Here is a 27,642-nt window from a genome sequence, read left to right as displayed (position 1 = left end):
TTTTCGTTCCGAATATGAACTCACTTATTTTATACATAATATACTATAAAAAAAATTCTGCGCAATGTTGCTGATTCAATGACTTAATAATTTATAACGATTATAAATTCTAGATTTTGTAGATTTATTTTAGAACATTTTAAATTATGAAATCTTTAATTCTAATAGGACTAATGTTTATAAAGGTGCTCACATGGGTAAAAATACATAATATTCGACCAGTCAGGTAAGTGTTGCTACTATTTCTGTCGAAGCTTATGTTAACAAACTATGCAAAAATACGAAATTTCAAGTGTCGAATAAAAATGTTAAACGACTAAAATTTATAGTGTGTCCCAGATGTCTGAAGTTGGTTATATGAGCCAACAACGAAAATGTTGCACACCCCTGGGTCACACTATCATTGATCAATTTGATCAATAACGTAGAACTAAAATAAATATTTAATTTTTTTCACAACAAAGAGAAATGATATAACACATTACATTAACTCTCATAAAACAGTCTCATATTGGCTAACTGCTATTTCGTATGGATTCCATTCTGCACGATCAGAGATTTCCTCGTAACCATTATCAGCAATCGTTTCATAAGTGTTGATTGACGCATTCAGATGGTGTTGTGTATCTGTAGTACCTGTTGTAATATGTGTTTGCATCAAGTAATCGGAAACTCGAATATATATGTTACATCCCATCAATATTTTCCATCTTCATGTTTTATTTATAAGCATTATGGCTATATACGTATATAGGGACACGAAAGCCAAAGGGAATTATTTTTTAACTAGTTCCATCTTAAACAAACCTGGAACTGGGGGCTGGTTTGGTGACTTATCATTATCTGCATCCGGATATCAGGGTCCTGTTACGATAATGATTCATGCTTTCAGTCTCAACGTGAATTTGAATACCAAATGAGCCGAGTCACAAATGTATCACCAAATATTTTCACGCTTTGCGAACGCTCACCTGCGTTCGCAAAACCGCTACATGTAATACACAGGAAGTTATGAACTAAATTAAGTAATAAACTCCTCGCGACAACATCAATCTTTCACCACTGAAAATTTCGTGACAATTGGTACAGTAGTTAACGATAAAAGAGATTGATTGACAAAACTATAAAATGACAAAACGATTTATAGGTCCACTCCGTGTAAATTAGCAAGTGGTGTCCTATATTGTGTGGTTCTTCGTACAAATAAGATCAATTTTACCGGAATAAAGTGGGGGAAAACGAAATAAAAATTGACCAATTTTTATAATAAAAAATGGTTACAGTTTTCATATCGGCATCAAAAGTCCAGTTGTACATGTTGAAGAGTTTTGTTTATGTCGACATTCCTACCTGCTGATACATATTCTGTCTTTTCTTTCTTCGAAACATTCATTGAAATGCTCGATATTGCTTCATGGTTTTTGCATTTCTTTCGATTATTGCGATGCCTCACATAACATAGACACCCAAGAGCAAACAGAATAGCAAGTATTCCTCCAGCTACCACTCCTAAGATGATATCTGCATGAAAATGAATGTAAAACGTTGCCGTTGAGTAATGACTGAGTAATGCACAAAATTTAAAAAATTTAAAGAAATTGCCGAAGATTTTAGAATGAATCGTCTAGCTGTAACAAACTATTATGTATTTTGTACTTTGGAATAAGACCAGGATTAACTTTTACCAAAATGTCATACCTCTATTATCCAATCCAATTTAAGGCGACTTAAACGGTTACGAAAAAATGCCATTTGCCATTGTGAATCTATTGTATCACAATTTGTGTTGCAATATAATTAAAGTACGTTATTGTCTGAGACATATTAAATATTGAAAATTGCAAATTTACTTTGATTGCTATCTGGAACAATCTTCTCGATTAAAAGTTCATCACTGACTTTGAAAAGATTCGTGTCTTTACTCGATGTTGACGTTACAAGAATTATTCTGCAAAATAAAATACATATATGCGGTTTCCTAATAAGTTACAAACTAGCAGCTTTCCCATTCCCATCGAGAAATATTGTTTCTATGATCATGGATGAAAACAGAAAAATTACACAATCAATGAATTGCTAACTGTTGCAGTTTATCTCACTTGTAAGTTTGCAAATTTGATAATCTTTTGTTGTATGCTTCATATACATTGTCAGAGCTGTTTGTTTGTTGTTGATGATTTGGTTTACTGGCGTCGCATGTAGTGTTTTTTCCGTTTCCAAGAATAAGATTGATGGAAGAACGATTTGACCTAATGCTTCAAAAGCAAACAAAATGATTATATTTATATCAACAACTTGCTACGGTGCGTGAATAATTTTTAATTTAACTACATTAATGTTAATGACAAATCACCATTGAGTCAGTTATGAACAAATCAACTTAATGGAAAGGTGAAACATATATCTCGAATATATATCTGATTCAATAATTTTACTGTTTTAGCTATACCTAAATAACAAAAATCAATTCCACATCAATTCACATTTATGCAGATTTTGCTATATATTATCACACACAAGTCCACCTAGTCATTCCTTTTCAAACAGTAATAAACTATATATTCAGGAAATTATTGGTTACGACAATAAACAATGCGATCTGCGCAATATTGATAGTCTACTTAATGAATTGTTTTTAGTTAGACAAACCTGTTTCTATTTAAAGCAATTGCAATGTATTCATCTTGCAGTCTTCGAGAACTCAGTTCGGCCATACGTGATTTTCCGATAAAAGACAGGCATTTAGCTTTTATATTGCCTTGAACAATGATGAATAAACAACTGTAATATATAAGGGATAGAAGTCAAAATCATTAAATTATGAAGAATGTAGTCTTGACAAAAAGCAATATGTCCCGTGTAAATATACGAGCAATAAATAAATAAGATTAATATGATTTATTATTCTATTTTTTCGAAATATAGCGTTGTTTTATTCCAGGAGATTCATTTTTCGAATTGTTCAAAACTTACAGTTGTTTTGGGCAATCAAAAACATTTAGGATGGGCTAGATACCTCACAGGGCCATTGCTTTCATCTGGAGCGTTAATTGAAATTGCTAAAGTTCCATTGTCAGCTACCTTTTCTTCGGTTGTAGGTGCTCGTAGAATAGATGGTACTGCAAACATAAAAAGTGGTAATGGGAACATTTTATATTGACTTTATTTTTATGTAAGTATTGTATTCTCATTTAAAATTAAATATATACTCAATCGATATTTCACACTTTTGCCATTTGCGAAGAAATACAAAAATTAGTAGCCTACTTTTCATATTAGCTTGATTATTCAGATTTTGCGTCTTCAAAATATTGCTTTAAATCAGGACTGTGCGATAGGCGGCCCGCGGGGCATAATATGGCCCAACAAGTCATCTAGTGTGGCCCTTGTCCATAAAAAGTGCTCACACGGGTTAAATATATTTTTTTTTTGCTTTTGTCGCATCGTTAAATATTTCGTCGTTTCGCTCGGTGCCATCACTATGCGGGTTACCATATCGTGCTTATTTCTAAGATTTGTGCTTATTTTCTAGCCCTCGTCTTATAAAGTAACAATGTGCTCATTTCTAAGAAAAGTGCTCATTTTTCAGTTGCGTGCTTATTTTGTCTTAGAAAAATGGATGTTTTGAGTACAAAACTTCCGTGAAAACGTGGGACCATGTTTTTTATTATACGTAATGTGCATCCACGATTTGCTGTGGTATTATTATGAAGTATCACCCACCCACGTACCACCGTGACCTAATGTCGCAGTCTCACTCACTTTCATCGCAGACCGTTTCTGTTAACGGTAGGGTTTGCGGTATTTCCATACAAACTGTGACTCGGTTACAATAGTTTCTGCTAGTTGCTTGCTTTTTAGGGACAATCCATAATTTAAACAATGAGTAAGCGTAAGCACGAGTTCCGCCTACAGCCGCATACAGCCATTGTCACAGGAGTTCTTGCTCCATATGCTCAGAAAAAATGCTGTCAGAACTCGGAGATCAGCCCTTTTCGATATCCGTTGATGCCCTCTGCCAAAACGAAGTGAAACACTTTCTTTGGTTATCTGATTCTTTGGCTCTAGAGTTTGGATGCGTATTCTCGACTTGTGATCCGGGCCCTGTGAGGCCTCCGCCCCTATGATTTCGTGCTTTTTGTGATTACGGGGCTGCATGCAACCTTGTTCAAAGCGACTTCCAATAAAAAAAACTTGAATGGATAAGAATTAGTGGGAAAGAGACTAGAAGGGAATGAGAAGGTGTATGATTCCTTTCTCATTTTTATTCTGCCGTCCCGCCGTTGTTGGGTACCCCCCAAAATAACCTTTTCATACCTGTGCTTATTTTTGGTTCAAGGTGGATGGTAACCCTGTCTATGAGACATTTTTCTTCAAAATGTAGCTCACTAAAAGCAAATGGGGAAGTCAACTGACCCTTGAACATTTTACCAGTCAATTATAGGTTGCTACAACTTCTGTTGAAGCTGCTGTTAACAAACTATGCAAGAAATTCGTTGTCCACATGGAACATCTATTTTTTTGTGCGTGTTTAAAGTTTGCGTGTCTGTGTCTAGATGTCTGAGGTTGGTTATATATATATCACCGACAAAAAATATTTTTGTGGTGTTAACAAGAAAATCCCATAATTCCAGAATTATTCATTTTATCTCTGGCGGTCGGTGTCTGAATGTTAGATGGTTCTGTTAATTACAAAAAAAGTAAATTTTTTATTTATTCCTAGCATATACGGTAAGCATATACGTTTTGCGTTCAAATAAAGAGATAATGTCCTGGGCTACTCGAGTGCGGTATTATTTTCACAACATAATCTATATTTTTACTAAAATTGCATTTGACCCGCAATTGCAAGTTAAATCTTAGCGGAAATGCAATAAAATATATATTGTGTATATGCTGTATACCGTTCATAATCGGAAATAATTATATTTTATTGTGTTATCAAATTACGAAAGCCTGAAACGTAGAGTAACTAAAGAAAAATCTGAATTACCGTTAGTATCGGTGACACATTCTCCCACCGCCTCTGACCCTGGTCCAAACCCTGCACAAGTTTTAGCTTGAATAGATATATTGTATTTTCTATTGAAAATCTTTGGAAGAACACATGAGGTTTTCTCAGATGGTAGAAATAACTCATTTATTTCGAAATCATCTTTATAGTATGACGATACTATGGCCTTTGTTGAGTTGATAACGAGCTTAAATAAAATGATTAGTTTTTAGGTATAATTCTTTCTAAATTTACGTAACATTATTTTGTATTTTTCGGCAACAGCCATAATATTAAAGATAAAGTTCAATTTCAAAGAGTTTTATATGCTGAAACAAGTTTGAACTAAACTAAATCAACTGGAAATACTAAAACAAATGACGTTTTCATGACACATTATAGTATCCACGTTTAAAAACAAAGTTATAAAAAGTCGTCTTGTCAAATACGGTAAATCATTCACGCAGACAGTATACAAACCTTGAAACTGGATATATATTCCGGGTTCATTACTGTTGACCAAGATACATTGCAAGAGCCATAGTTAGTCATCTCCAGAATTGGTTTTGTAACAGGACCGGGTAGACCTCCAGTGGTTGCAATTGTGCTTCTGGCATATTGGCTGAGGCAAGTTGACGGAGTGGTTGGGCATGGCTCAATCTAAAAGTTTAGAGTCAGGTATTTTCGAATTGTTAGTATTTCATACCGCCATAAGCGTTGGCAACAGAGAAATTTTTGTTCAAATAAAATCCATAAATCCTATATCCCGAAAAATTACCTTAATAATATATGATGTTGACGGTTGCAGACTTGTCACGTTGGACGTCATGGAGACATTATTCGCCGTCGTCAAGAAAATTTCATTATTGTTGCTGTTGTTAGGATCTATAATCTGAAATCTATAATATAACAGTATTCGATTGTTCATAACACAAGCCTCATATTGGCAAATGTTAACATTCATGCATAATTGCACATTAATGACACTTCGCAGCGACACTGAACGATATACCAATACCATTTTGAGCACTGCACGTTTCCCAGGTATTCTTGGGAGAGCGGTGTGATGCTGCCGGTTCTGGTAGTTTAAGAGATAATGACAACAAATTGTGAAAAAACTAGAAATTTTTCAATGATCGGCGCGTTTTCTCGCTGATGCCATGGAAACGAGCAGCAATCCGGTCGGCGAAACGCACATTACTAGGGTGAAAGAAAAAACCTCCTGGATATTTTAACAAGAACGGCCTGCTGGAGCGGAGATCCAATAAGCATAGAAAATTTGAAACAAACTGACAACAAACAACTAAACGTATTAAAATTACTTACAATCACCAGTAAAACGATTAGCTAAATTCAGTGTTTTGAATACTGTATTAGTATCTAGTAGATATTTAGTGTAGAATGTTTTTTTTTTGTTGTTAGGATATTTTATTGATAGTAATCATTTTAAATTAGTTTTTTTTAAATATACCGCAAATTTGGCATTCAAGATGTTAGCCGAAAGAAACGTTATAACGTTCCGCTTCAGTTATTATATTCAGCTTCAGTTTTTTCCTTTTATAATCGTGAGTTTACGTGAGATATGTTTATTTCTGAAAAAGAACATCTGGTCGTATTTTGTGCCGCTAGATACCTGTGTTGAATTCCAACTCCACGAACATGTGGTTTCCAAGTGATCAATAAATTGGAATTGCATGGCGACGAAGTACTTTTCGTGATTGACGGTTGACTTGGAACTGAAAATATGTTATTAAACCTGTATTCATCAGAACTGTTTCATGTTTGTTATATCTTTTAACACATAGTAGCATTACAGATTATTTCATAAAAGAATAGTTGAGCAATAACGAACGAATAAATAGTTCCTTCTACTCAATAAAACAAAAGTATTTTATATAAAATTTTATTCAAACATTAATGCACAACATCTTTCCTATATTTTCACTCTTTATATAAACTTTGTCGATGGCTATCCTACTCCACAAAGGCAATTTATTGGTTTATTATAAAATTTTATTCATATATGTGGAATTCTGTGTACAGACTCTAACCTTTAATCCGAAGGGTTCGTGAAAACTCGTAAAGAGTTTGTCCAACTGTGTTTGATGCGAAACATTTGTATTGTCCTTCGTCTGCAATTGTCAATTGTTTTAGATCCAAAACTAATTTTTGTCCAACTTTAGCTTGGTTATTGTATGATGTTGAATGAAGTACAGTTTTTTCTTTCATCCATTTAACAGTCGGTTGTGGAAACCCAGATGCCACACACGATATTTCCTTTGTGCCAGAATATGAATCCACAACGAAGTTAGTTATTGATAGCTGCATATCGTGCGTTTTAACTGAAAAGATTTCAATAAATAACAATACATGATTTTATTTCCAATAAAGCTTATTTCGAAGAAATTTATGAAATATAAATTTTATTACCTAATTATATTTGATATATTTTCAATATAAGTCGTATTTTATTGAGTCTCAGGGAAAAGGGCATGGTAGAGTAAACTGCCAGAATATTTGAAAGAATTTTATTTGAAACAAAATATTTTTGTACCAAGTGCATATAATTAGTTTTATCCTACCTTGTTCGCAGATGTAATAATGCTTGTCGTTACAATATGTGGCTTCCGATTTGAAATCTTTCAATGATAGTGAATAGCAACTAGAACCGGAATTATGATTTAACCAGAGCTTGTCATCAGCGCTAAAATGTTTAAATATCATGAATAATATATATTTAGTTTTACTAGAACCAATCAATTTTCATTTTTGATATTTACTTACTCGGAATTTAAATGGGTCTTGATGATATTATTTGTGACCGATGAAAATGTCAAAACTCTCGATCCAATATTCGTGCAAACTGTACGAGCTGTTCCATAAGTAACTTTGATGGGAGGTCTTCCAATTGCTTCCAGTCTGTATATATCCCGAGGAATTGTATTGGGAAACACTACAAATACAATGAAAATGTAAGCAAGAATGGTCATGGGTTCTGTTTCACCTACAAAAAATACTATATGTTCACTAGAATTAATATTTTGTTCAAACATATTGGTTCATGTATCTGAAAAATAACAGTGTTAAATTAAATTCACTAAACAATTAACCATACATTCTGTTTCCTATTTATATTTGTAATTGTCCATGATGGCTAATTGACGAGATTGACAAGCAGTATTGAGTGTTGCTATAAGAAAGAGCTGTTGCAAAATTATACCGTTTATATAAATTTTTATGATCTTTGTTACAGTTATACCAATACTATTTACTAAATATACTCATACCACCGCTGGTATCCTAATAAAGATTAAAATGGAGAATCAGGGAGCATAATTGCAACTATTTGCGAAGCTTATGCGCGCCTCCCGTTCTGAACAATACCCCGTGCAACCAGTTTCTGATATATATCTGGTATTTTACGAGATATAATAAGCTACTGTTATTTAAAAGAACCGGAATCTTTTCGGTACGAAGTTGCATACGCAATTTTTAAAAATTGAATGAAGTAGGCCCTACCTGGTAGGGTATCATATTTGGAAATAATTTTATTGAAAATATTGTATTTTCAGTGTTTCGTGCAAAGTTAGACTTTTTCAACTTTACAGTTTCGAGTTGGCTAATGTATGAGATAGCAAAAATCAATTTCCTATTTCCATAGTATTAAAACAAGTTATTACGCCGTTAAATATACTAATGAAGCTATTGGAGATTTTTTGTTTCTTTGGCAAATGGAACCAGAAAGAAAATATTTAAATAAAATCCACAATTATTCAGAATTGCTCTTCTGACCTTTAATACATATAACACCTTTGAGATGACTTGAAGAATAATCAAATAATTTTCCGTTCCTGCCAATTGCAAGATAATTTTCTACCCTCCCGCCATTTGGATCTCCGGAATTCCTACAAAGTATCAAATGGAGTAGAAACTAATAGAGGAAGTTTTAATTTTCTATAAAAGGGCCTGTGTAGAAATAAATGTAATGAAGTCGTTTATAAAGATTTTTTTTTTACTATGGCCGAGGTCAATGGTCACTGGTCAGCATAGATTGCCAGCAGCATTATTATCACCATAGAGGATTTGATTTACTTTTACAACTGTTGTTTATTTACAAATGAAATCTTGCAAAATATATTTTGCAAAAACAATGGTGATCTTGTATAGAAGAAAATAATTTACCATGAAGTAATCGATGCTGTAGATCCATCTATCCATTTCCAATGTCCTTCTGAGACTTCATCTGTTGCTCCGATCCAATATGAATCAGCTGCTCCAGAACTATAACATATTGAATTTTCTTATTGTATATAAGTCATATAAATATAGTGCGATTAATTATGACATTTAACGTATCTCAATGAGTACAAGAGATTCATTATATTGGTAAGAAAATTGCAAACGCAATGGATGGACAACGTTTTAATTTAAATTGATACAATAAATCAACTTGAGTATTGGTGAAAAGTTTTGTAGTAATAATATGTTACTGAATTATTCTGAGTAATTAATCATACCACGGTTCGAAGTTAAACAAAAATTAGGGATTGTGATACTTCATTGATACCAAAACTCCAAACTCCGGCTACAGCAGAGATTACAAAATAAACGTCAAATCAAAATATAATGATATTTGAAAAAAACTTCTTAAAATTATTTCTTCTAATTTTCGAATAAATGCATTTAATTTTTAAATTCAAAAGAAAACTTTTACTGATTGATTACATTAATTGAAGCATATTTGAAAAAAAAAATATGGTGAAATGGAGCTTCGTTTCAATAGTCTTGACATGTGTAATTTAATTATTAAGTGCAACTCAGATGAAATTAAATTATCAAAAGTACGAATCTGCAAATACCATAAGCAGAAAAAAAACTAGCAAACTTTATCATTGGCTTAAAAAAATCATCGCTTCCTATAAAATATTTGTTTTTACATCAAAAATAATGTGTTTAGGCGACGATAGTAAGTGACTTAATGAAATAAGTCGTTACCTTTTGACTGTGTTAATAACATCATATTTTACAGAGCTGTCATCAAATTGAACAAGACTTGATCCTTTGTTGTTACAAAAGGATATTGCCCCCTGCCATGTAGTATCAATGTTGTAAAACGTTAGTTTATAAAAAGGCCTGTTCACAGTCTTCCAAAGTCCTGAAAACAATATTCATTCATCATAAATGTTATCTGGGAATGATAATAGATAACATTTAACGCCAAGAATCCCATGAGAGATATTATTGTAAATAATTACTTCGTGGCCCAAACTAAAATAAATGCCTATTTTTCAAACAAACGCAAAACCACAAAATATAACATCGTGGATGTGATAGCGCGTATTTACTAATCACCAAGCAAATTGGGACATTGCTTAATGCATACAACCGAAAGTTGTAGTTTATTAACAAAATAAAAAAATTGAATACCTGCATTAGACGTTGCAAGAAATGTTAAGAGAACAAACCAGTAATTGCACTCGGACATTTTAGTTACGTCGAATAGACATCATTGAGAACAATAGAATATATCTTTAATAAATCTCTCAAACTGAAATCAAGCTATATAATTTAGTTATGCTATTTACAATAAAACCTTATATAAGCATTATCTTAGCTCAACTACATTATAATGATATGATGCCACTACTTATAATACTTAACTCCCAACATGACACATTGTATGTATATGTTTCAAACCCCACGGACACGGATTTGACAACATTTAATGAATTCTGGTTGTGTATACAAACTACTTGATGAGTCTACGTAGGTTACTTCAACAACAAGCATTCGATAATAAAACTCCTATTCCAGCATTCCAATATGTTAGATAAGTGAAATAAGAATATCGACATTAACCAAATATCAGTAAGAAATATGAGTAATCAACATTAAAATGATATGATGTGAGAAATTTGTATTACCAAATAGCTAAGCTTCATTTTAAACAAAATATTTATTCCTCAATACCTTGGCTGGAGTTGAACCATAATTTATTTTTGTTCAATATCGTAGATTGTTTGACGCTAAACTTTATATATCCACTATCTTTCGCACAAGCTTGTCAAAAATAAGTAAACGGGAAGTTGTGAATTTACAAACTACAGTACAACCCAAACAATTGTGGTATCGTTGTAAGCAATACCAAACTGCCAGCAGGCGTAAGATCTACGCAGTTAAATATAGTTCTCGGAAAACTACAACAAGCAATTATTAATTTGATAATTTTGATTTCATATTATTAGGTATTAATTATTTATTGATCCTATGTAGAGACCATAACAGCCTTTGAATCCTAGATCTAAAAAAAATAAACAATACAGAGGGGAATGCCTTGGTTGGTTGAATCGTATTATCAACAACTGCAGAGTCTTTTCTCCCCAACTCATCTGTCTTGGATGTTGGTATGCATGGCAAATTAATTGACATGACTCGAAATAATTGAAATATATATACCGGTATATATGATTCTGTTTACTAGAAAAATATTATTAATACTTGGGGTTATTATAAATGTAAGTTTTCACAAATTTATTTATTTAAAAAAAATCGATTACATTGTATATAAAACAAACCCACCAGAAGGATTGTGATTAGAGTTTTGCAGGATATAATATCAAACTGTCATTATGTGTGTTTGTTATGTTACGCCTACATACACCTAACGCCATTAAAACAAATTCAAAGCAGCAAATCAAGAAGAAGGAACATCATCCCACAAAATTATTTTGCATAATCTTAACATAATGTGCTATCCTGTTGAAAACGTTAATGCGTGAATCATACCTGGTTCTGTTCAAAGCTATTGCAATATATTCATCTTCGATTTATAGCGTGAATTTGTCCTATAGTAAGCGTCAATTTGCATCTTTATTCGGTTTTACTTTGACGAGAGACATGAAGTATATAACCAAATTACCTTATAGGACCATTTGTTTCATCTGGAATGTTAGTTGAAAATCCCAATATTCCTGAATTACTTTTTTCATAACTAGTTATCAGGTGCTTGAATGTTGGATGGTGCTGTAAATCAGTGATTCCCAAAGTGGGCGATATCGCCCCCCTCCTCTCCCCCGGTGGGCGAAAACGATACAGAGGGGCGCGAAAAAGTCGAAGGGGGCGATAGGGGGGCAATTTCGCGAAACCTGTTTTTGTTCGGCGCAATGTGCACTTGATTGCCGTACTCTGCGTGCTTTCATAGGTTTGAACCACGTGGGCGATTATCACAGGCGAAAGGATTGCTGGACCTGTCTTCGCAGTAAGGTACGGCTGTTTGCATATCCCAGTGGTCGGCAAAATACGGCCGGAGTAAGATAACCTGACCCGGGACGCTTCACTGAATGGACCTTTCCCCGACCTTTGACCCCGGAAAATTCTTCCTATACTTTACCATTTTAAAAGTTTCGATGCTTATTCTAAGAGTGGCTTCGCTTGTTGCCTGTTGCCTGTTAAATTGGGTATTTGTTTCAAACTATCATTCTAATTTATACCATTCAACAATTTGTTTTTTAAAAGTACCGGTAAAGAATTTTAGCATGTCTATCACAGCTATTTTTATACTAATTTTTGATTACTGTAATTAAACTGAAACTTCTAGAAAGACAAAGTTATCATTGACCTCTTTGATTTATATTTAAATTTCCGAAAAAACAACTAAAACTAACGAATATAATTCAAATATGCGAAAATGAGGTAATGTTCACGACCGCGCCTGAAAATCTGTGAGTGAGAAATTTGTCTGAGCGGAGGAGTAAATTACATTTTTTACGTAACAGAATTTATCGTGAGACACGTTTAGACTGAATTTCATTATATCCTAAAAATTCTATTGAACATTTACTTGTTTAACGAGCCTACAATTTAATTATAATTAGACAAATGGAAACACGCAAAAAAGTTTATGTTGAGTGCAGGGGTTCAATAGCGCAGTAAATATTCGAATATATTGCAATGCAATAAAGAAATTAAATTCATATTCTATTCGAGAGATTCGTTCACTGCTTAATTTTTGTAAGAATGTATCTACTTAAAAAAATCCGCATCAAAATTTCACAAACCATGCGAAAATATTCACTTCGATGTTTGAAAGTACATATTTTTGCGAACAATTATTTTCGAAAATGAACATTACAAAGAACTAGGATTAGTGATGCCCATTTAGAAAATGTTCCAATGTTGTCTTCGTAAAGCTATCAAGCGTAATACAGCAACAAGACAGTGTCACAATAAATGTCATTGTAATAATTTTTCAGTAGAACGAAGGAGTTGAGTTCACGAATTGTCGCAGTTTTCGCGCGCTGTTCCGTTTTTAACTTTCAAAAAATATATGCGACCCGCAAAAGACCAGCAACCCTAGATTTTGTCCCGCGAGCGACATAAAATTTGCACACCCCTGGGCCGTAGTCGATAGTTGGTCACGACTTCTTCCACATCCAAGTGCACGAATCCAAAACAAACGGCTGATTAATTCTATGGACTGGTGATCGGACTGGAGGACGTGGTAGGATGAGGAATCGGGGATGAATTTTACCGAAGACCTTTATATATCATGTATTTTGGTGAAGGTCATCAGGCTGTAGGGATGAACGAGATGTACAAAAATAGTTAATATAAGTTTAGAAAAATTAATTTTGTTTCTCATTATTTTAATGTGAAATGCGGTGAATTTAATTAAGGAGTTAAATGCTATAAGACAAGAGTACACGGCGGTTTTTGTGAAGGTAAAACCCTGGATTGTTTCATTTCCGACCTCCTATATGGTGAAAAGAGATTTTCTGCCGTGCTACTATTGCTATAAAACAACGAAATCGCCTTTCCGCCAGTAAACGGGGTAATTTTAGATATAATAATAAACTAGCTGACTCGCTTATTTGGTCTGTAATATATTCGTTTTTGGCTTTACATTTTTTTGTAGTGCTGGGCGGCGATCGATGAAATTGTTATAAACTACTTCAGGGTGGCGATGGTACAACAAGTTTGGGAACCACTGCTGTAAATTACGAACAAAAATGAAATTTATTAATAAATAAATGTGATTTGGGATGCGGGATTTTTACAACGTAATCCACATTTGTATAGAATCGATTGTGACCCGCAATGGACCTTACCCCGACCTTTGATCTTTATTGTTTTGATTTTGGTCGCTCAGACAAACATTGCAAATATTCTGGCTTGTGTTGGGAGATAGAGTGAGACGTTGCTCGTTTTAAAGGCCTTCGAATGGCATTTCACTGATGATGGCGGTATTTTCGTGCTTCTAGAATCTAGAGTTATATAATATTGTCAAGTCATATATTATTAACGTTATTCCGCCTTCACATTGTCGTTACCGTTCCTGACTTAGTTCCAAGAGCCTATTTAACATACAAAAATGGAATCACTCAGAGATGACTTTTCTATGACTTGGTTCTAAATGCCGAGGATGCAATGCCGAAGATTACGTACGAACTGCGTCCTTTGCAACTTCATTAAGTTGCAGATAAGATAAGCTCAATTCGGGACTATACGCTGAATTAAAAAGCAGTTGGCAACGCTAGCTACGACAAAACATTTCATTGCTTAAAAATAGTTTGGATGGGATTACACTCACTAAGCGACTTATATGTTTGACTTTTCAGCCTTTTCAGTCACGTGAAATAAATTTGGCGACATTGAATGAGTTTCTGAAAAGGAACTCAGATATGTCGATATCGGATGGCCGGTTAAAATTTTAAAAACAATGACCCCGAACCCGATGCCATCAGTAGCCTAATTAGTAGCACATTTTTAAGCCACTAATCATGGTTATTGATTACCAATTGAGATTCAAGCCTACATTTACGATTGCCGTCAATCAAGTTTTGTCGACGTACGATTGAATCATCTCATTGGCATACTCGACCAGTATAACACATGGAAGTTGGTCGCAAGATGGTAAAGTTCATTTTGACGATCGAGTCGTGATTGTAGCGCCGTTGGTTGAAGATAAGTAAGTTGAGGGAGGTTGGACAGTGGGTCGAGGGTGGGAAGTTTGAAGTGGATAGTGCAGTGGATCGACGATAGGAAAGTTGAGGGAGATAAGGGAATGAGTCGAAGATAAAAAGGTTGGAGAGGATAGGAAGGTTGGGGGAAATAGGACAGTGGGTCGAGGATAGGAAGGTTGAGGGAGGTGGAGCTGTTGGCCGAGGCGAGGAATGGCCAATGAATCACATTTTTCCACCCAGAAATTTCAAGTAGTACGCGTACTGATCATTTGAATATTTTCAGCGTCATTAAACCATTTGCGCTCAGCATCATTTTTTGTACGTTCGTTTGCCTATTATAATCAATTATAGGCTCATTAAACGAGTGATTGTGAATTATATACTTTATAGGTTATAGTATAATTTAGTTTCTCAAAACAAATTTTGTCACGTAAAGAATATATTCGTCAATAAAGCTGTTTTGTTAATATAATTTAGTTAAGGGTCCCGAATCCGGCCCGCGGGCCGTAGTTTGCCGACCCCTGATCTAAAGTCTTTGATCATTTTACTGTGTCGGCCGATATTTGTCCCATCACTGCATCTAGAAATCACTGATACATTTATCATAGACTGAATTCGATATGAAGGTATCAAATATAATTTGCTTCATAACTGCAAACTCTTCCTTAACAACGAAACATTGCGATAATCCTAAGTGCTGAAAGAGCAACTCAAAATTACGATTTCAATCCATTCATTGCTAGTAGACGGTTTAACAAGTATTTCATGGTTGCCGTAGTATATTAGTCAACTCAGAGGCGAGCAACGATGAAAACAATTGAATTGATATGACAAGACATTTTAAATTCTCGCGTCGGCCATGGATTGAGCAATGAGTGTTGCTCGGGAATTTTCTATTCTGAACCCACTCCCTTTTAGAAAACCATGGCTGCTGCGCCCTTAGTTATAGATAATGTTATATTTTAATCACTACCACATTTCGACACTACCGTCGTCAACTTTTATTAGTGACGTTAATGCTTCTTCACAGATACAAAATTAACAAAGTCAGTTTTTTAAGTGAACGAATAGCTCGCGGAGCCCTGAGGCTCCGTACGGAGCACTTATAGCAGTGGGGATCAACGCCCGAAAATAGACTCATCTTCTCACCATCATCGGATAGAAATACATCACTCAAACCATAAACATAAGCGAAATAACAGCGAATAATGTATAAAGATTGGTTTCACGTATATCTTACAGCAAAGCATCCAAAATTCATTAAAAAACCAATACATTTTTTCCCGCCTATCAGCGTTTTCATACATAAAATACAATTACAGATCACGGCTAGAGGTAGAAAAATATCTTCACGTTGCCGTTTCCCAAATTAAACCTCGATTTGATAAGTTGTGTATTATACACAAAGCTTATAAATTGCATTAGTCATATTAAACGCTATTATTCACAATTTTATGTGATAAGTTTCATACAATTTTGTGCAAGAAAAGTGCTAGTGTCGACACTAGTCTTAAAATCGATAACTAATTACATGTTTACCAAATGCTTGGGTCGCGAGAAGTTAGAAATTTTTTTTTGGGGGTCGCGCTAAAAAGTAGTTGCGGAGCCCTGCTATATAGGGTTTACGTAAATGGCATTCCCCAACTGTTGGAAAATTGCCAAAGTTCCATCCGTTTTCCAAGATTGATACAAAGAATATGCAATTATTGTTGAAAAATTTTGCCAATGATACAGGTATCGCTCATATTTTCTTTGTTTAGTTTTATACGCTGCAAAACAATTTGTATCAGGCACCATGGTTTAAAAGAGGTCATGGTTTGAAAGAGACCACAAAATGATGCATATATATTAGTGTACCACAACCGGTAGTCTATAACACTTCCTATGCATCTCTTGATTTCACTTGTTAATTGTACATACATCGTGCTTGTGTTTTCTTTTTTAATTTTTACATATTTGGGAATCATTTGTCTACTGTTGTATGTATATATTTTTACATTGTTTCCGTGCCGCGATTTTTTTTGTCAAGAATATAATTTTAAATATCGTAGAAACATCCACTTGTCGGAAATATTTCCAATATCACTCTGAACTTGTAAAACTACTCATTAGTATAGACTGCAAAAGAAATATATAACTCTTATAATGTTTTTTTACCGTGCTAAAAACGTATTCATCGGAATATCTTGTAACATTCTTCAAAATCCAATGAACACATAATATTTGCTAACTTGTATATATTTATGAGTTGCATAACCAAAATAAAATTAGATTCAAATCTTAATGCAAGTATACGAAAAAGAAAATTGAATCATTACTACTTAGAAACTAATGAAACAAAAGCCAGTACATGCCTTCAATATTATACCATGGATGGAACGGCCGTATGAAAAGATTGTTTATATAACTTATATTGAAAATAAATTTGTAATCACTACATGTTATTTCCATTTTGCAAATTTTCACATGATCTCACCAATGCTCAACTTTTTGTCGAATCGGTGAACATACGAATGATACAGACTTCAAATGGCTATATTAACGAATTTACATATCAATTTGATTTTGAATATGAATTCAATAGGATTAGAATATGAACTCACTTATTTTATACATAATGTATTATAAAGTAATTTCTACGCAATGTTGCAGATTCAATGACTTTTATTAAAAATAAATTTTAGATTTTGGAGCTTTGTTTCATAATATTTTAAATTTCCGTATTTCACTACTTCTTTGATATGTGCCAGTGGGGGTTATAACAGGGTATGCTGTCTGCGGGCCACAACTCAGCCTGTTAAGCGATTTAATTTGCCTCTTGTCATCGCTCAGATTTTTCCCCATCAAGCATAAAATTATAATAAGACTGCTAATGTTCATAAAGGTGCTCACATGGGTATAGCTACATAATATCGAGCAGTCAGGTGAGGGTTGCTACAATTTCTGTCGAAGCTTATGTTAACAAACTATGCAAAAACTCGGAGTGTCGAACTAAAATGTTAAACGAAATTTTTTTTATATTTTGATGATTTTTCGTGTGTCCCAGATGTCTGAAGCTGGTTATATGACTCACCGACAAAAATGTTGCGCACCCCTGGCTTACACTATCAATAACGTAGAGCTAAAATATTTGTTTAATTTTTTTTTCAAAAAAAGAGAACTGATATATCACATTACATTAACTCTCATAAAACAGTCTCATATTGGCTAACTGCTATATCGTATGGATTCCATTCTGGACGATTAGAGATTTCCTCGTAACCATTATCAGCAATCGTTTCATAAGTGTTGATTGACGCATTCAGATGGTGTTGTGTATCTGTAGTACCTGTTGTAATATGTGTTTGCATCAGGTAATTGGAAACTCAAATACCTATGTTATATCCCATTAATATTTTCCATTTTCATGTTTTATTTATAAACATTATGGCTATATTCATGTATATGGACACGGAAGCCAAACGAATTGTTTTACCCACAATTTCACAACAAAAGTCATATCCTAAACAAAGCTGGAACTGTGGAACAGATTCGGTGACTTACCATTACCTGCATCCGGATATCGGGGTCCTGTGACGATATTGATTCATGCTTTCAGTCTCAACGTGAATTTGAATACCAAATGATCCAAGTCACAAATTTTCAACAAATATTTTACAGTACCTCTGCCATAGTCTACTCTACCCCCCAAAAAACCTCCTACTGGGGTTAAGCGCGAGAAACATTCACCTGCGTCCGCAAAACCGCTACATGTAATAAACAGGAGGTTATGAAATAAATTAAGTAATAAACTCCTTGCGAAAACATCAATCTTTCACCACTGACAAATTTCAAGACAATTGGTACAGCAGTTAACGATGAAAGAGATTGATTGACAAAACTATAAAATGACAAAACGATTTATAGGTCCGCTCCGAGTAAATTAGCAATTGTCATGTATTATGAGGTTCTTCGTGCTAATAAGATTAATTTTACCAAAATAAAGTGAAAAAAACGAATTAAAAATGGACTAATTTTTATAATGAGAAAATGGTTACAGTTCAAATATCGGCATCAAAAGTCCAGTTGTACATGTTAAAGAGTTTTAGTTATGTCGACATTCTCACCTGCTGATACATATTCCGTCTTTTCTTTTTTTGAAACATTCATTGAAATGCTCGATATTGTTTCGGGGGTTTTGCATTTCTTTTGATTATTGCGATGCCTCACATAATATACAGACCCAAAAGCAAACAGAATAGCAAGTATTCCTCCAACTACTACTGCTAAGATGATATCTGTATGGAAATGAATGTAAAACGTAGCCGTTGAGTAATGACCGAGTAATGCATAAAATTTGAAGAATTGAAAAAAATTGCCGAAGCTTTTAGAATGAATCGTCTAGCTGTAAAAATTTATTATGTATTTTGTACTTTGGAATAAGACCAGGATTAACTTTTACCAAAATGTCATTCCTCTATCATCCAAACCTCAATTTAAGGCGGTTTAAACGGTTACAAAAAAAAATTTGTCACTGTGAATCTATTGTGTCACAATTTGTGTTGTAATCTAATTAAAGAACGTTAATGTGCGAAACAGATTAAATATTGAAAATTGCAAATTTACTTTGATTGGTATCTGGAACAATTTTTTCGATTAAAAGTTCATCACTGACTTTGAATAGAACTGTGTCTTTACTCGGTGTTGCCGTTACAAGAAATATTCTGCAAAATAAAATAGATCTATGCGGTTTCTCAATAAGTTACAAACTGACAGCATTCTCATAATATATTCAATCAATCAATGGCTGATATCAGAAATATTGTTTTTATGATCATAAATTAAAACAGAAAAATTAGACAATCAATTAATTGCTAACTGCCGCAGTTTATCTCACTTGTAAGTTTGCGAATTTGATAATCTTTTGTTGTATGCTTCATATACATTGTCAGAGCTGTTTGTTTGTTGTTGATGATTTGGTTTACTGGCGTCGCATGTGGTGTTCTTTTTGTTTCCAAGAATAAGATTGATGGTAGAAAGATTTGACCTAATGCTTCAAAAGCAAAAAAAATGATTATATTTATATCAATACCTTGGTACAGTGCGTGAATAGTTTTTAATTTAACTACATTAATGTTAATCACAAATCACCATGAAGTCAGTCATGAACAAAGCAAATTTATAGGAAGGTGAAGAATAGGTCTCGAATATATATGTTATTGAATAATTTTACTCTGTTTTAGCTATACATAAAGAACAAAAATCAATTAATTTACATTTATGCAGAATATGCCATATATTAATTATTACGCATAAGACCACTTAGTCATTCCTTATAACAGTGATAAACAATATATTCAGGAAATTATTAGTTACGCCAATAAACAATGCAACCTGCGCAATATTGATAGTCTACTTGATAAATTGTGTTAGTTAGACAAACCTGTTTCTATTTAGAGCAATTGCAATGTATTCATCTTGCAGTCTTCCAGAACTCAGTTCGGCCATACGTGATTTTTCGATTAAAGATAGAAATTTAGCTTCTATATTGCCGTGAACAATGATGAATAAACAACTGTAATATATAAGAGATAAAAGTCAAAATGATTAAATTAAGAAGAATGTAATTCTTGACAAAGATCAATATGTCCAGTGTAAAACTACGAGCAATAAATAAATAAATAAAATATATATGATTTATCATTTTAATTTTTAGAAATATAGCGTTGCTTTTTCGTGAAGATTAATTTTTAGAATTGTTCAAAACTTACATTTGTTTTGACTAGGAAAACATTTAGGATAAGCTAGATACCTCACAGGGCCATTGGTTTCATCTGGAACGTTAATTGAAATCGCTAAAGTTCCATTGTCAGTTATCTTTTCTTCGGTTGTAGGTGCTCGTAGAATAGATGATACTGTAAACATAAAAAGCGTTAATAGGAACATTTTATATTGACTTTATTTTTATATAAGTATTGTATAAGTATTATATAAGTATTCATTGAAAATCAAATATACACTCAATCGATATTTTACACTTTTGTCATTTGCAATGAAATACAAAAATTAGTAGCATACTTTTCATACTATGATTGAATATTCAGATTTTGATTCCCCAAAATATTGGTATTAATCAGGGCTGTGCAACAGGCGGCCTGCGGGCCACAACATGGCCTGACATGTCATCTAGTGTGACCCTTGTCAGTGAAAAATGCACACACGGCTTTTGTCGCTTCGTTAAATCTTTCGCCGTTTCGCTCGGTGCCATCATTACTATAAGATAATTTTTCTTCAAAATGAAGCTCACCAAAGGCAGAAGAAGAAGGCAATTGACCGATGAACATTTGACCAGTTAGTTGAGGGTTGCTTCTTAACAAATTATGCAAAAAAATTGAAATTTCACATCTTCCACATAAATGTAAATATAAATAAAATTTTGACATCGTGAGAGTTATTTAATTCGTTGTTTACAGGAAAAAACTTTTTTTTTGTGTGTGTTTGAGGTTGTGTGTCTATGTCTAGATGTATGAGGTTAGTTATATATATCACCGACAAAAATGTTTTTGTGTTGCTAACAAGAAAATCCCATAATTTCATAATTAGTCATTTTATCTCTGGCAGTTGGTGCCTGAATGTTGGATGATGCTGTAAATTACATAATTTTTTTATTTTATTTATAGCATATACAGTAAGCATATGCGTTTTGCGTTCAAATAAAGAGATAATACCCTGGCCTAGACTATTCGAGTGTGGTATTATTTTTACAACGTAATCTACGTATTTGATAAAATTGCATCTGGCCGGCAATTGCAAGTTAAATCTAAGCGGAAATGCAATAAAGATATCGTCACACTAATAACCGATTTGCATAAGTCATTTTTGGCGATTTTGAGTTTTTTAAAAAATAGGTATTTATGTATTGCTGCGCAACTGTCTGTTACCTCAGATTTTATTTTAAGAATTCCGAAACCCATAAAAATGGAGATTCAGTATGACATATACATCTGTACAATTGTTTCGTCATAATGAATTATCATTGGTACCGCAGGACTATTGTGACGTCACAAAGACAAAATAACCGCGGCAAGTATTTTCGAGTTTTTGCATCTCGGATTCTAGCTTAGCGCGTATTAATTTGAATTTATACTACAGTATAGGAAGACGTGCACTTATGATATTCACTGTCCGAATTCAATTCACCTTGGTTACCTTTCTTATTGGGTGCATTGCTGTTTTATTCTTTATATTTAATCTTAGTCTTATTTCGGTGGGTGTGCAGAACGTGTTAAATTGATGAAATATATATTTTCAAACCAAAAATAGATGTAAATAAAACTGATTAGCTATTTTGGGGATTAGACATTGTAGATACTGAGAATTACATTCGTTTCTGGAATGTTTAGTTTTCAGGACCGGTGTATATAGTAAAGTTGCAAAATTGCGTATGTCCCCAAGTCATAGACGCATTTCTGCCTAAGTCACAGTGCGACATTATGACGCCACTTAACTGCGTCATACAAATTAACTTTAAATCCGGCTACGATCAAAAAATTGAACCATGGCAAATTATTGACTCTCAATGGCATAACAATATCATTAGGAAGATTTTTACGTTTTTCTCAAAACTGCTAAAAATGACTTACGCAATTCGGTTATTAGCGTGACGATATATATTGTGTATATGCTGTATAGTATACATAATCGGAAATAATTATATTTCATTGTGATATCAAATTACGAAAGCCTGAAACGTAGAATAACTAAGGAAAATTCGGAATTACCATTAGTATCAGTAACACATTCCCCCACCGCCTCTGACCCTGGTCCAAACCCTGTACAAGTTTTAGCTTGAATAGAGACATTGTATTTTCTATTGAAAATCTTTGCAAGAACATATGAAGTTTTCTCAAATGGTAGAAATAATTCATTTATTTCGAAATCATCTTTATAGTATGACGATACTATGGCCTTTGTTGAGTTGATAGCAGGCTTAAATAAAATGATCAGTTTCCAGGTATAATTGTTTTTATAATTTACGTAACATTATTCTCTATTTTTCGGCATCAACCATAGTCCTAAAGATAGAGTTCAATTTCAAAGAGTTGTATATGCTGAAGCAATTAAATTAAACTAAATCAACTTGAACCACTTTAAAATCTAAATGATCAAATGGGGTTTCTATGTCACATGATAGTATCCACGTTTGAACAGGAAGAAATAAAAAATTGTCTTGCCAAATACTCATTCACGTCGTCAGTTCACAGTATACGAACCTTGAACCCGGATATATATTCCGGATTCGTCTCTGTTGACCAAGATACATTGCAAGAACCATCATAAGTCATCGTCAGACTTGGGTTTGTAACAGGACCGGGTAGACCTCCAGTGGTTGCATTTGTGATTGTTGCATAATGGCTGAAGCAAGTTGATGGGGTTGTTAAGCATGGCTCAATCTAAAAGTTTAGAGTCGGATATTCTCAAATTGTTTATTTTCATACAGCCATAGGCGTTTGTAACAAAGAGATTTCACCCATTTGAAATTTATAAATCCTATATTCCAATAAATTACCTTAATAATATAAGATGTTGACGGTTGCAAACCAGTCACGTAGGACGTCATGGAGACATTATTCGGCGTCGTTAGGAAAACTTTATAATTGTTGCTGTTGATCGGATCCATAATCTGAAATCTATGATATAACGATACATGAAGCAGCTCGCGTATCATCAAACGTCCCAATCACGCAATATTGCACCTATAACGACAGCGTACTGCGTAACGACAGTGAACGGAAATACGGGATACCGAAACTGTCAATTCATTTTAGTTCCGCGCGTATCCCAGGTATTCTTGGGTGAGAGCTGTGTTGTGTATAATATTCAATCAAGTTCACTGAAATTCCCAAGTCTTTCACTGTTTATGAATGATAATGAACAATGTCTTACGCGAATACGTATTTACTTCTGCGCGGAATTTTAAATTTAAAGATAGTTTACCAATGAATAGCAACAAATTTAAAACAAATACTAAAAATTTTCCAACGATCGTCGCGTTTTTTTATTGATGCCATGAAAACGAAACAACAATCCGGTAGGACAATAACAGCGAAACTCCTATTGGAATTTTCAACCATAAGGCTCCCTAGAGCGGAGATCCAATAAGCATTGACGATTTAAAACCAATTGACAACAACTAAACGTATCAAAATTATTTACAAACACTTGAAACAAACATTAAAAATTCGAATTTCCAAAAACATACTGCAAATTTAGCAATTACCATGTCAGACAAATTTCAACGCTATTCAGATTTAGTTTGTTTTATTCGTGAGTTTACGCGATGGTAACGTATTTTGCGCCGCTATGCAGACAGATACCTGTGTTCAATTCCAACTCCGCAGACATGTGGTTTCCAAGTGACCAATAAATTGGAATTGCATGGCGACGATATAATATTTGTGATTGATGGTTGACTTGGAACTGAAAATATGTTTTAACCTGTATTCACCAGAACTGTTAAATGTTTGTATATCTTTTAACACATATCAGCATTACACATTTCATTATGAAAAAGTAGTTGAGCAATAACGAACGAATAAATGGTTCCTTGTGCCCTTTGAACAAACTAATATTGTTTATATATTTTTTCTATGCAGAACATTTTTCCTATTCTCAACTTTTATAATAATTGAATTGAATAGTTAAGTGATACCAAAAGAATTTCTCCTTCCTACTCTACAATGGCAATTTTTTGGTTTATTACTAAATTTTATTTATATATGTGGCATACTGTATACATCTTCTCACCTTTTACATGAAGGGTTCGTGTAAACTCGTAAAATGTTTTCCCAACTGTATTTGATGCAAAACATTTGTATTGTCCCTCGTCTGCAATTGTCAATTGTTTTAGATTGAACACTAATTTTTGTCCTACTTTGGAATGATAGTTCAAGGGTGTTGAAGTTATTACAATGTTCCCTTTCATCCATTTAACAGTCGGTAGTGGAAACCCGGATGCCATGCACGTTATTTCTTTCGTGCCAGTATTCGAATCAACAATGAAGTTCGATAATGATAGTTGCATATCTTTCGTTTTAACTGAAAAATTTTCAATAAATACAAATAAATGATTACCTGGAATTTTATTTTCAATAAAGTAATTTTTAAAGAAGTTTATGAAATATAAATTTAAGTACCAAAATATATTTGATATAAATTGTAATTCATTGAGCTTCGGTGGAAAGGGCATGGTAGAGTAAACTTCTAGATTAATTAAAACATATTATTTGGAAACAAAAACTCGAATCAAGTTTCATATAATTAGTTCTACCTTGTTCACAGATGTAATAGTGCTGCTCATAACAATATGTGGCTCTCGAATTGAAATCTTTCAATGATAGAGAATAGCAAATAGAACCAGAATCTGAATTAGGATTCATCCAGAGCTTGTCATCAGTTCTGAAACGACTAAATTACATAAATAGTTTAGAATTTTCCAAAATAGTATATTTAGATTTACTTTATCAATATTAATTTTTGATATTTACTCACTCCGAATAGGTCTTGATAATTGAATTTGTGGCCGATGAAAATTTCAAAATTCGTGATTGAACATTTTCGCATTTTGCACGAGCTGTTTCATAAGTAACTTTAGGGTGAGGTCTTCCAACAACAGTCAGTCTGTATAATCCCGTGGAAATTGTAAAGGGAATCGCTAAAACAAAATATGAATGTATAGAACAGGGATGGCGAACCTTTTTCGATGAATGGGTCAAAAATTATAATTTTTTCGCGGAACAGAAGAGAGTGGGTCACAGATATTTAGTTCACGTTTGTATCTATAAGAAACTTCTGAAACAAATCTTATAAGCTGATGTTGGTGTAGTTTTGGGCTTTCTTATGCAGCATTTCTATCAGGGACTTTTCATGTCACTCGGTTTTATGATATTAGAGTACGAAAACACGCACATGAATTACCAAAAACGTTTAGGATGATGCGTTAAATTATTTTACGGTTCTAGTGTTTGGAGGTAATTCCGCTTTGATAGTGTTATAATTTTCGACCAGCTTCCAACCACATTAAGCCACTTTTACACTGCCTCATCGTTATATCAGATTTCTAGATTTGTATTTCAAGTCTGTAAGTTTTTGTTTTCACAACGGCATCGTAGACGAGAAACTAATAAATGCAAAGTAGCATCTAGTTCTCGTATAACCCCTAAAACAGTCTGCAGATGCACTTCCAAAAAAGACAGGCGTTGCGAGAAATGAACAGATCAATTGCATTGTTATGTCATAAACGATGTCAGGCCCAATAGCTGAATAACGGTACACAGCGGTGCATACATGCGTCCAAGGTTAGGGGTTTTGAAAATTACCATACCGGCCCGAAATCAACATTTCGAACATGAGCGATCGCAGCCCTTCCTGACTGTCTAACTGCCGGTACATTATAATAGTTTAGTTATTGTTAGATTAAATTAAAGCCGGTTTTATCAATTTTTATCACTGATCTGTTAGCATTTTATCTTATTTCATTCGTGCCTTCGCTTGGCGGGTCACAAATAAAACGCGGTGGGTCACTTTGTGACCCGCGGGTCAGTGGTTCGCCATCCCGGGTATAGAAGAATGATTGTTGGTTGATGTTTTGGTTTATCGAAAACATTATACGTTCAATGGAGTTTGAACTTATTATTTTGTTTGGGCGTATGCATTTATGCTCATTGAAACAAGGGGTCGAATTAAATTCACTTCAAATTAAAAAAAAAATGGATTTTCAATGTATTATATCATTTGCTCATTTGAAATCTTGTGACTTATTAAGAATGTATATGACGTATCTTGGGTAAAATAATCTACAAACTATTCTACAAAGATACATCAGTTTAATTTAAAAGAGGTATTGTCAATTTTTATATCAAATTTTGACATAAAATTACAAAATTTATATAATAACTTTCTCGTACATAACATCGTTAAATATGGCTTGTAACAAGATCTCACTCGATTGCTGGAGCATTGTCGGACTATTAATAAGTTGCCGCAAAAATATACCGTTCATCCCATTATTTTTCATGAGATGTTTGTTATTGTTTACACTAGCACTCTTGACTAATTGTATTTTTACTGCGGGATCCGTTGAAAGATTAATAGTAATTATAAAATATTTACAAATTGCGGAATTACATTTTGCAATGATTTTGTAGAAACAAATATATTTCAATTGTTCCATACAAAGTTAGACGTTGGTTTTCGCAATTTAGTCTAAAATAATGATAATATTGAGAAGATCAATTTACATAACAATTCCCGAGTGATGAAGCTATTTTTTTGACAAACTGATCATGATAGAAATTGGGCAAATAAATGTCACAAAATTTGTACATATTATGATTGGTTTACTGACCTTTTATGCATATAATTCCTTCGTGGCGATTTTTATCATAATCATAAAATTTCCGTTATTGCCAATTACTAGATGATTTTCTCTTCGTTTTCCATTGGGTTGTCCTAAATTCCTATAAAGTACCAAAGCGTTAATTAAAAAATAAAAGAAGTTATTTGGTAAAAAGCTTCAGAATAGAACATTTGTAAAAATAAATATTCATGTTCGAAAGCTACTTATGTTGTGATTTCTTAACTATGATTGAGAGCAATGGTAAACATACATTATCTTGTCAGTTGTTAGATTTAATAGGATGCAAAAAA

The 27,642-nt window shown here is 33.5% G+C and overlaps 3 protein-coding genes across 3 annotated transcripts; all 3 read right to left on the bottom strand.

Annotated features, from left to right (window-relative positions):
• Positions 1-173: 173 nt before the first annotated feature.
• Positions 174-27,441, bottom strand: LOC120343327 (roundabout homolog 2-like). Its single transcript, XM_078110734.1, has 14 exons — positions 27,341-27,441; positions 25,486-25,648; positions 25,265-25,401; positions 24,742-25,032; positions 24,312-24,414; positions 23,504-23,624; positions 23,208-23,387; positions 4,994-5,201; positions 3,017-3,119; positions 2,650-2,781; positions 2,100-2,255; positions 1,851-1,948; positions 1,351-1,521; positions 174-636 (listed from the first exon to the last, which is right to left on the bottom strand). Exons 3-14 carry the CDS (start codon positions 25,371-25,373, stop codon positions 494-496), a joined length of 1,815 nt encoding a protein of 604 aa, XP_077966860.1. The 5' UTR covers positions 25,374-25,401; positions 25,486-25,648; positions 27,341-27,441; the 3' UTR covers positions 174-493.
• Positions 5,453-10,557, bottom strand: LOC120343349 (uncharacterized). The gene is made up of 10 exons (XM_078110412.1): positions 10,421-10,557; positions 9,989-10,148; positions 9,176-9,274; positions 8,786-8,898; positions 7,778-7,946; positions 7,576-7,697; positions 7,045-7,335; positions 6,627-6,729; positions 5,772-5,892; positions 5,453-5,653 (listed from the first exon to the last, which is right to left on the bottom strand). Exons 1-10 carry the CDS (start codon positions 10,476-10,478, stop codon positions 5,453-5,455), a joined length of 1,437 nt encoding a protein of 478 aa, XP_077966538.1. The 5' UTR covers positions 10,479-10,557.
• Positions 17,654-23,179, bottom strand: LOC144420779 (uncharacterized). Its single transcript, XM_078110410.1, has 8 exons — positions 23,075-23,179; positions 22,716-22,923; positions 20,747-20,849; positions 20,378-20,509; positions 19,832-19,987; positions 19,561-19,658; positions 19,062-19,232; positions 17,654-18,283 (listed from the first exon to the last, which is right to left on the bottom strand). Exons 1-8 carry the CDS (start codon positions 23,177-23,179, stop codon positions 18,141-18,143), a joined length of 1,116 nt encoding a protein of 371 aa, XP_077966536.1. The 3' UTR covers positions 17,654-18,140.
• Positions 27,442-27,642: the final 201 nt, after the last annotated feature.

The sequence above is a fragment of the Styela clava genome, chromosome 3, assembly GCF_964204865.1.
Source record: "Styela clava chromosome 3, kaStyClav1.hap1.2, whole genome shotgun sequence".
Lineage (NCBI taxonomy): Eukaryota > Metazoa > Chordata > Ascidiacea > Stolidobranchia > Styelidae > Styela > Styela clava.
The sequence above is the reverse complement of the archived record's forward strand: the minus strand, read 5'-3'. Positions and strand labels throughout refer to the sequence as shown.

Excerpts from the sequence above, each read along its gene's own strand:
- LOC144420779 (XM_078110410.1), bottom strand. The coding sequence starts at position 23,179 with ATGAGTATTTGGCAAGACAATTTTTTATTTCTTCCTGTTCAAACGTGG. Across the intron at positions 19,659-19,831 it reads TCAAATTCGCAAACTTACAA|AATATTTCTTGTAACGGCAA; the intron begins GTGAGATAAACT and ends TTTATTTTGCAG. Across the intron at positions 19,233-19,560 it reads TGTTCCAGATACCAATCAAA|ATATCATCTTAGCAGTAGTA; the intron begins GTAAATTTGCAA and ends ATTTCCATACAG.
- LOC120343349 (XM_078110412.1), bottom strand. The coding sequence starts at position 10,478 with ATGTCCGAGTGCAATTACTGGTTTGTTCTCTTAACATTTCTTGCAACG. Across the intron at positions 6,730-7,044 it reads ACGAACCCTTCGGATTAAAG|TTCCAAGTCAACCGTCAATC; the intron begins GTTAGAGTCTGT and ends ACATATTTTCAG. Across the intron at positions 5,893-6,626 it reads GGAGTTGGAATTCAACACAG|ATTTCAGATTATAGATCCTA; the intron begins GTATCTAGCGGC and ends GTTATATTATAG.
- LOC120343327 (XM_078110734.1), bottom strand. The coding sequence starts at position 25,373 with ATGAATCCTAATTCAGATTCTGGTTCTATTTGCTATTCTCTATCATTG. Across the intron at positions 25,033-25,264 it reads CTATTACATCTGTGAACAAG|TTAAAACGAAAGATATGCAA; the intron begins GTAGAACTAATT and ends AAAATTTTTCAG. Across the intron at positions 1,522-1,850 it reads TGTTCCAGATAGCAATCAAA|ATATCATCTTAGGAGTGGTA; the intron begins GTAAATTTGCAA and ends ATTTTCATGCAG.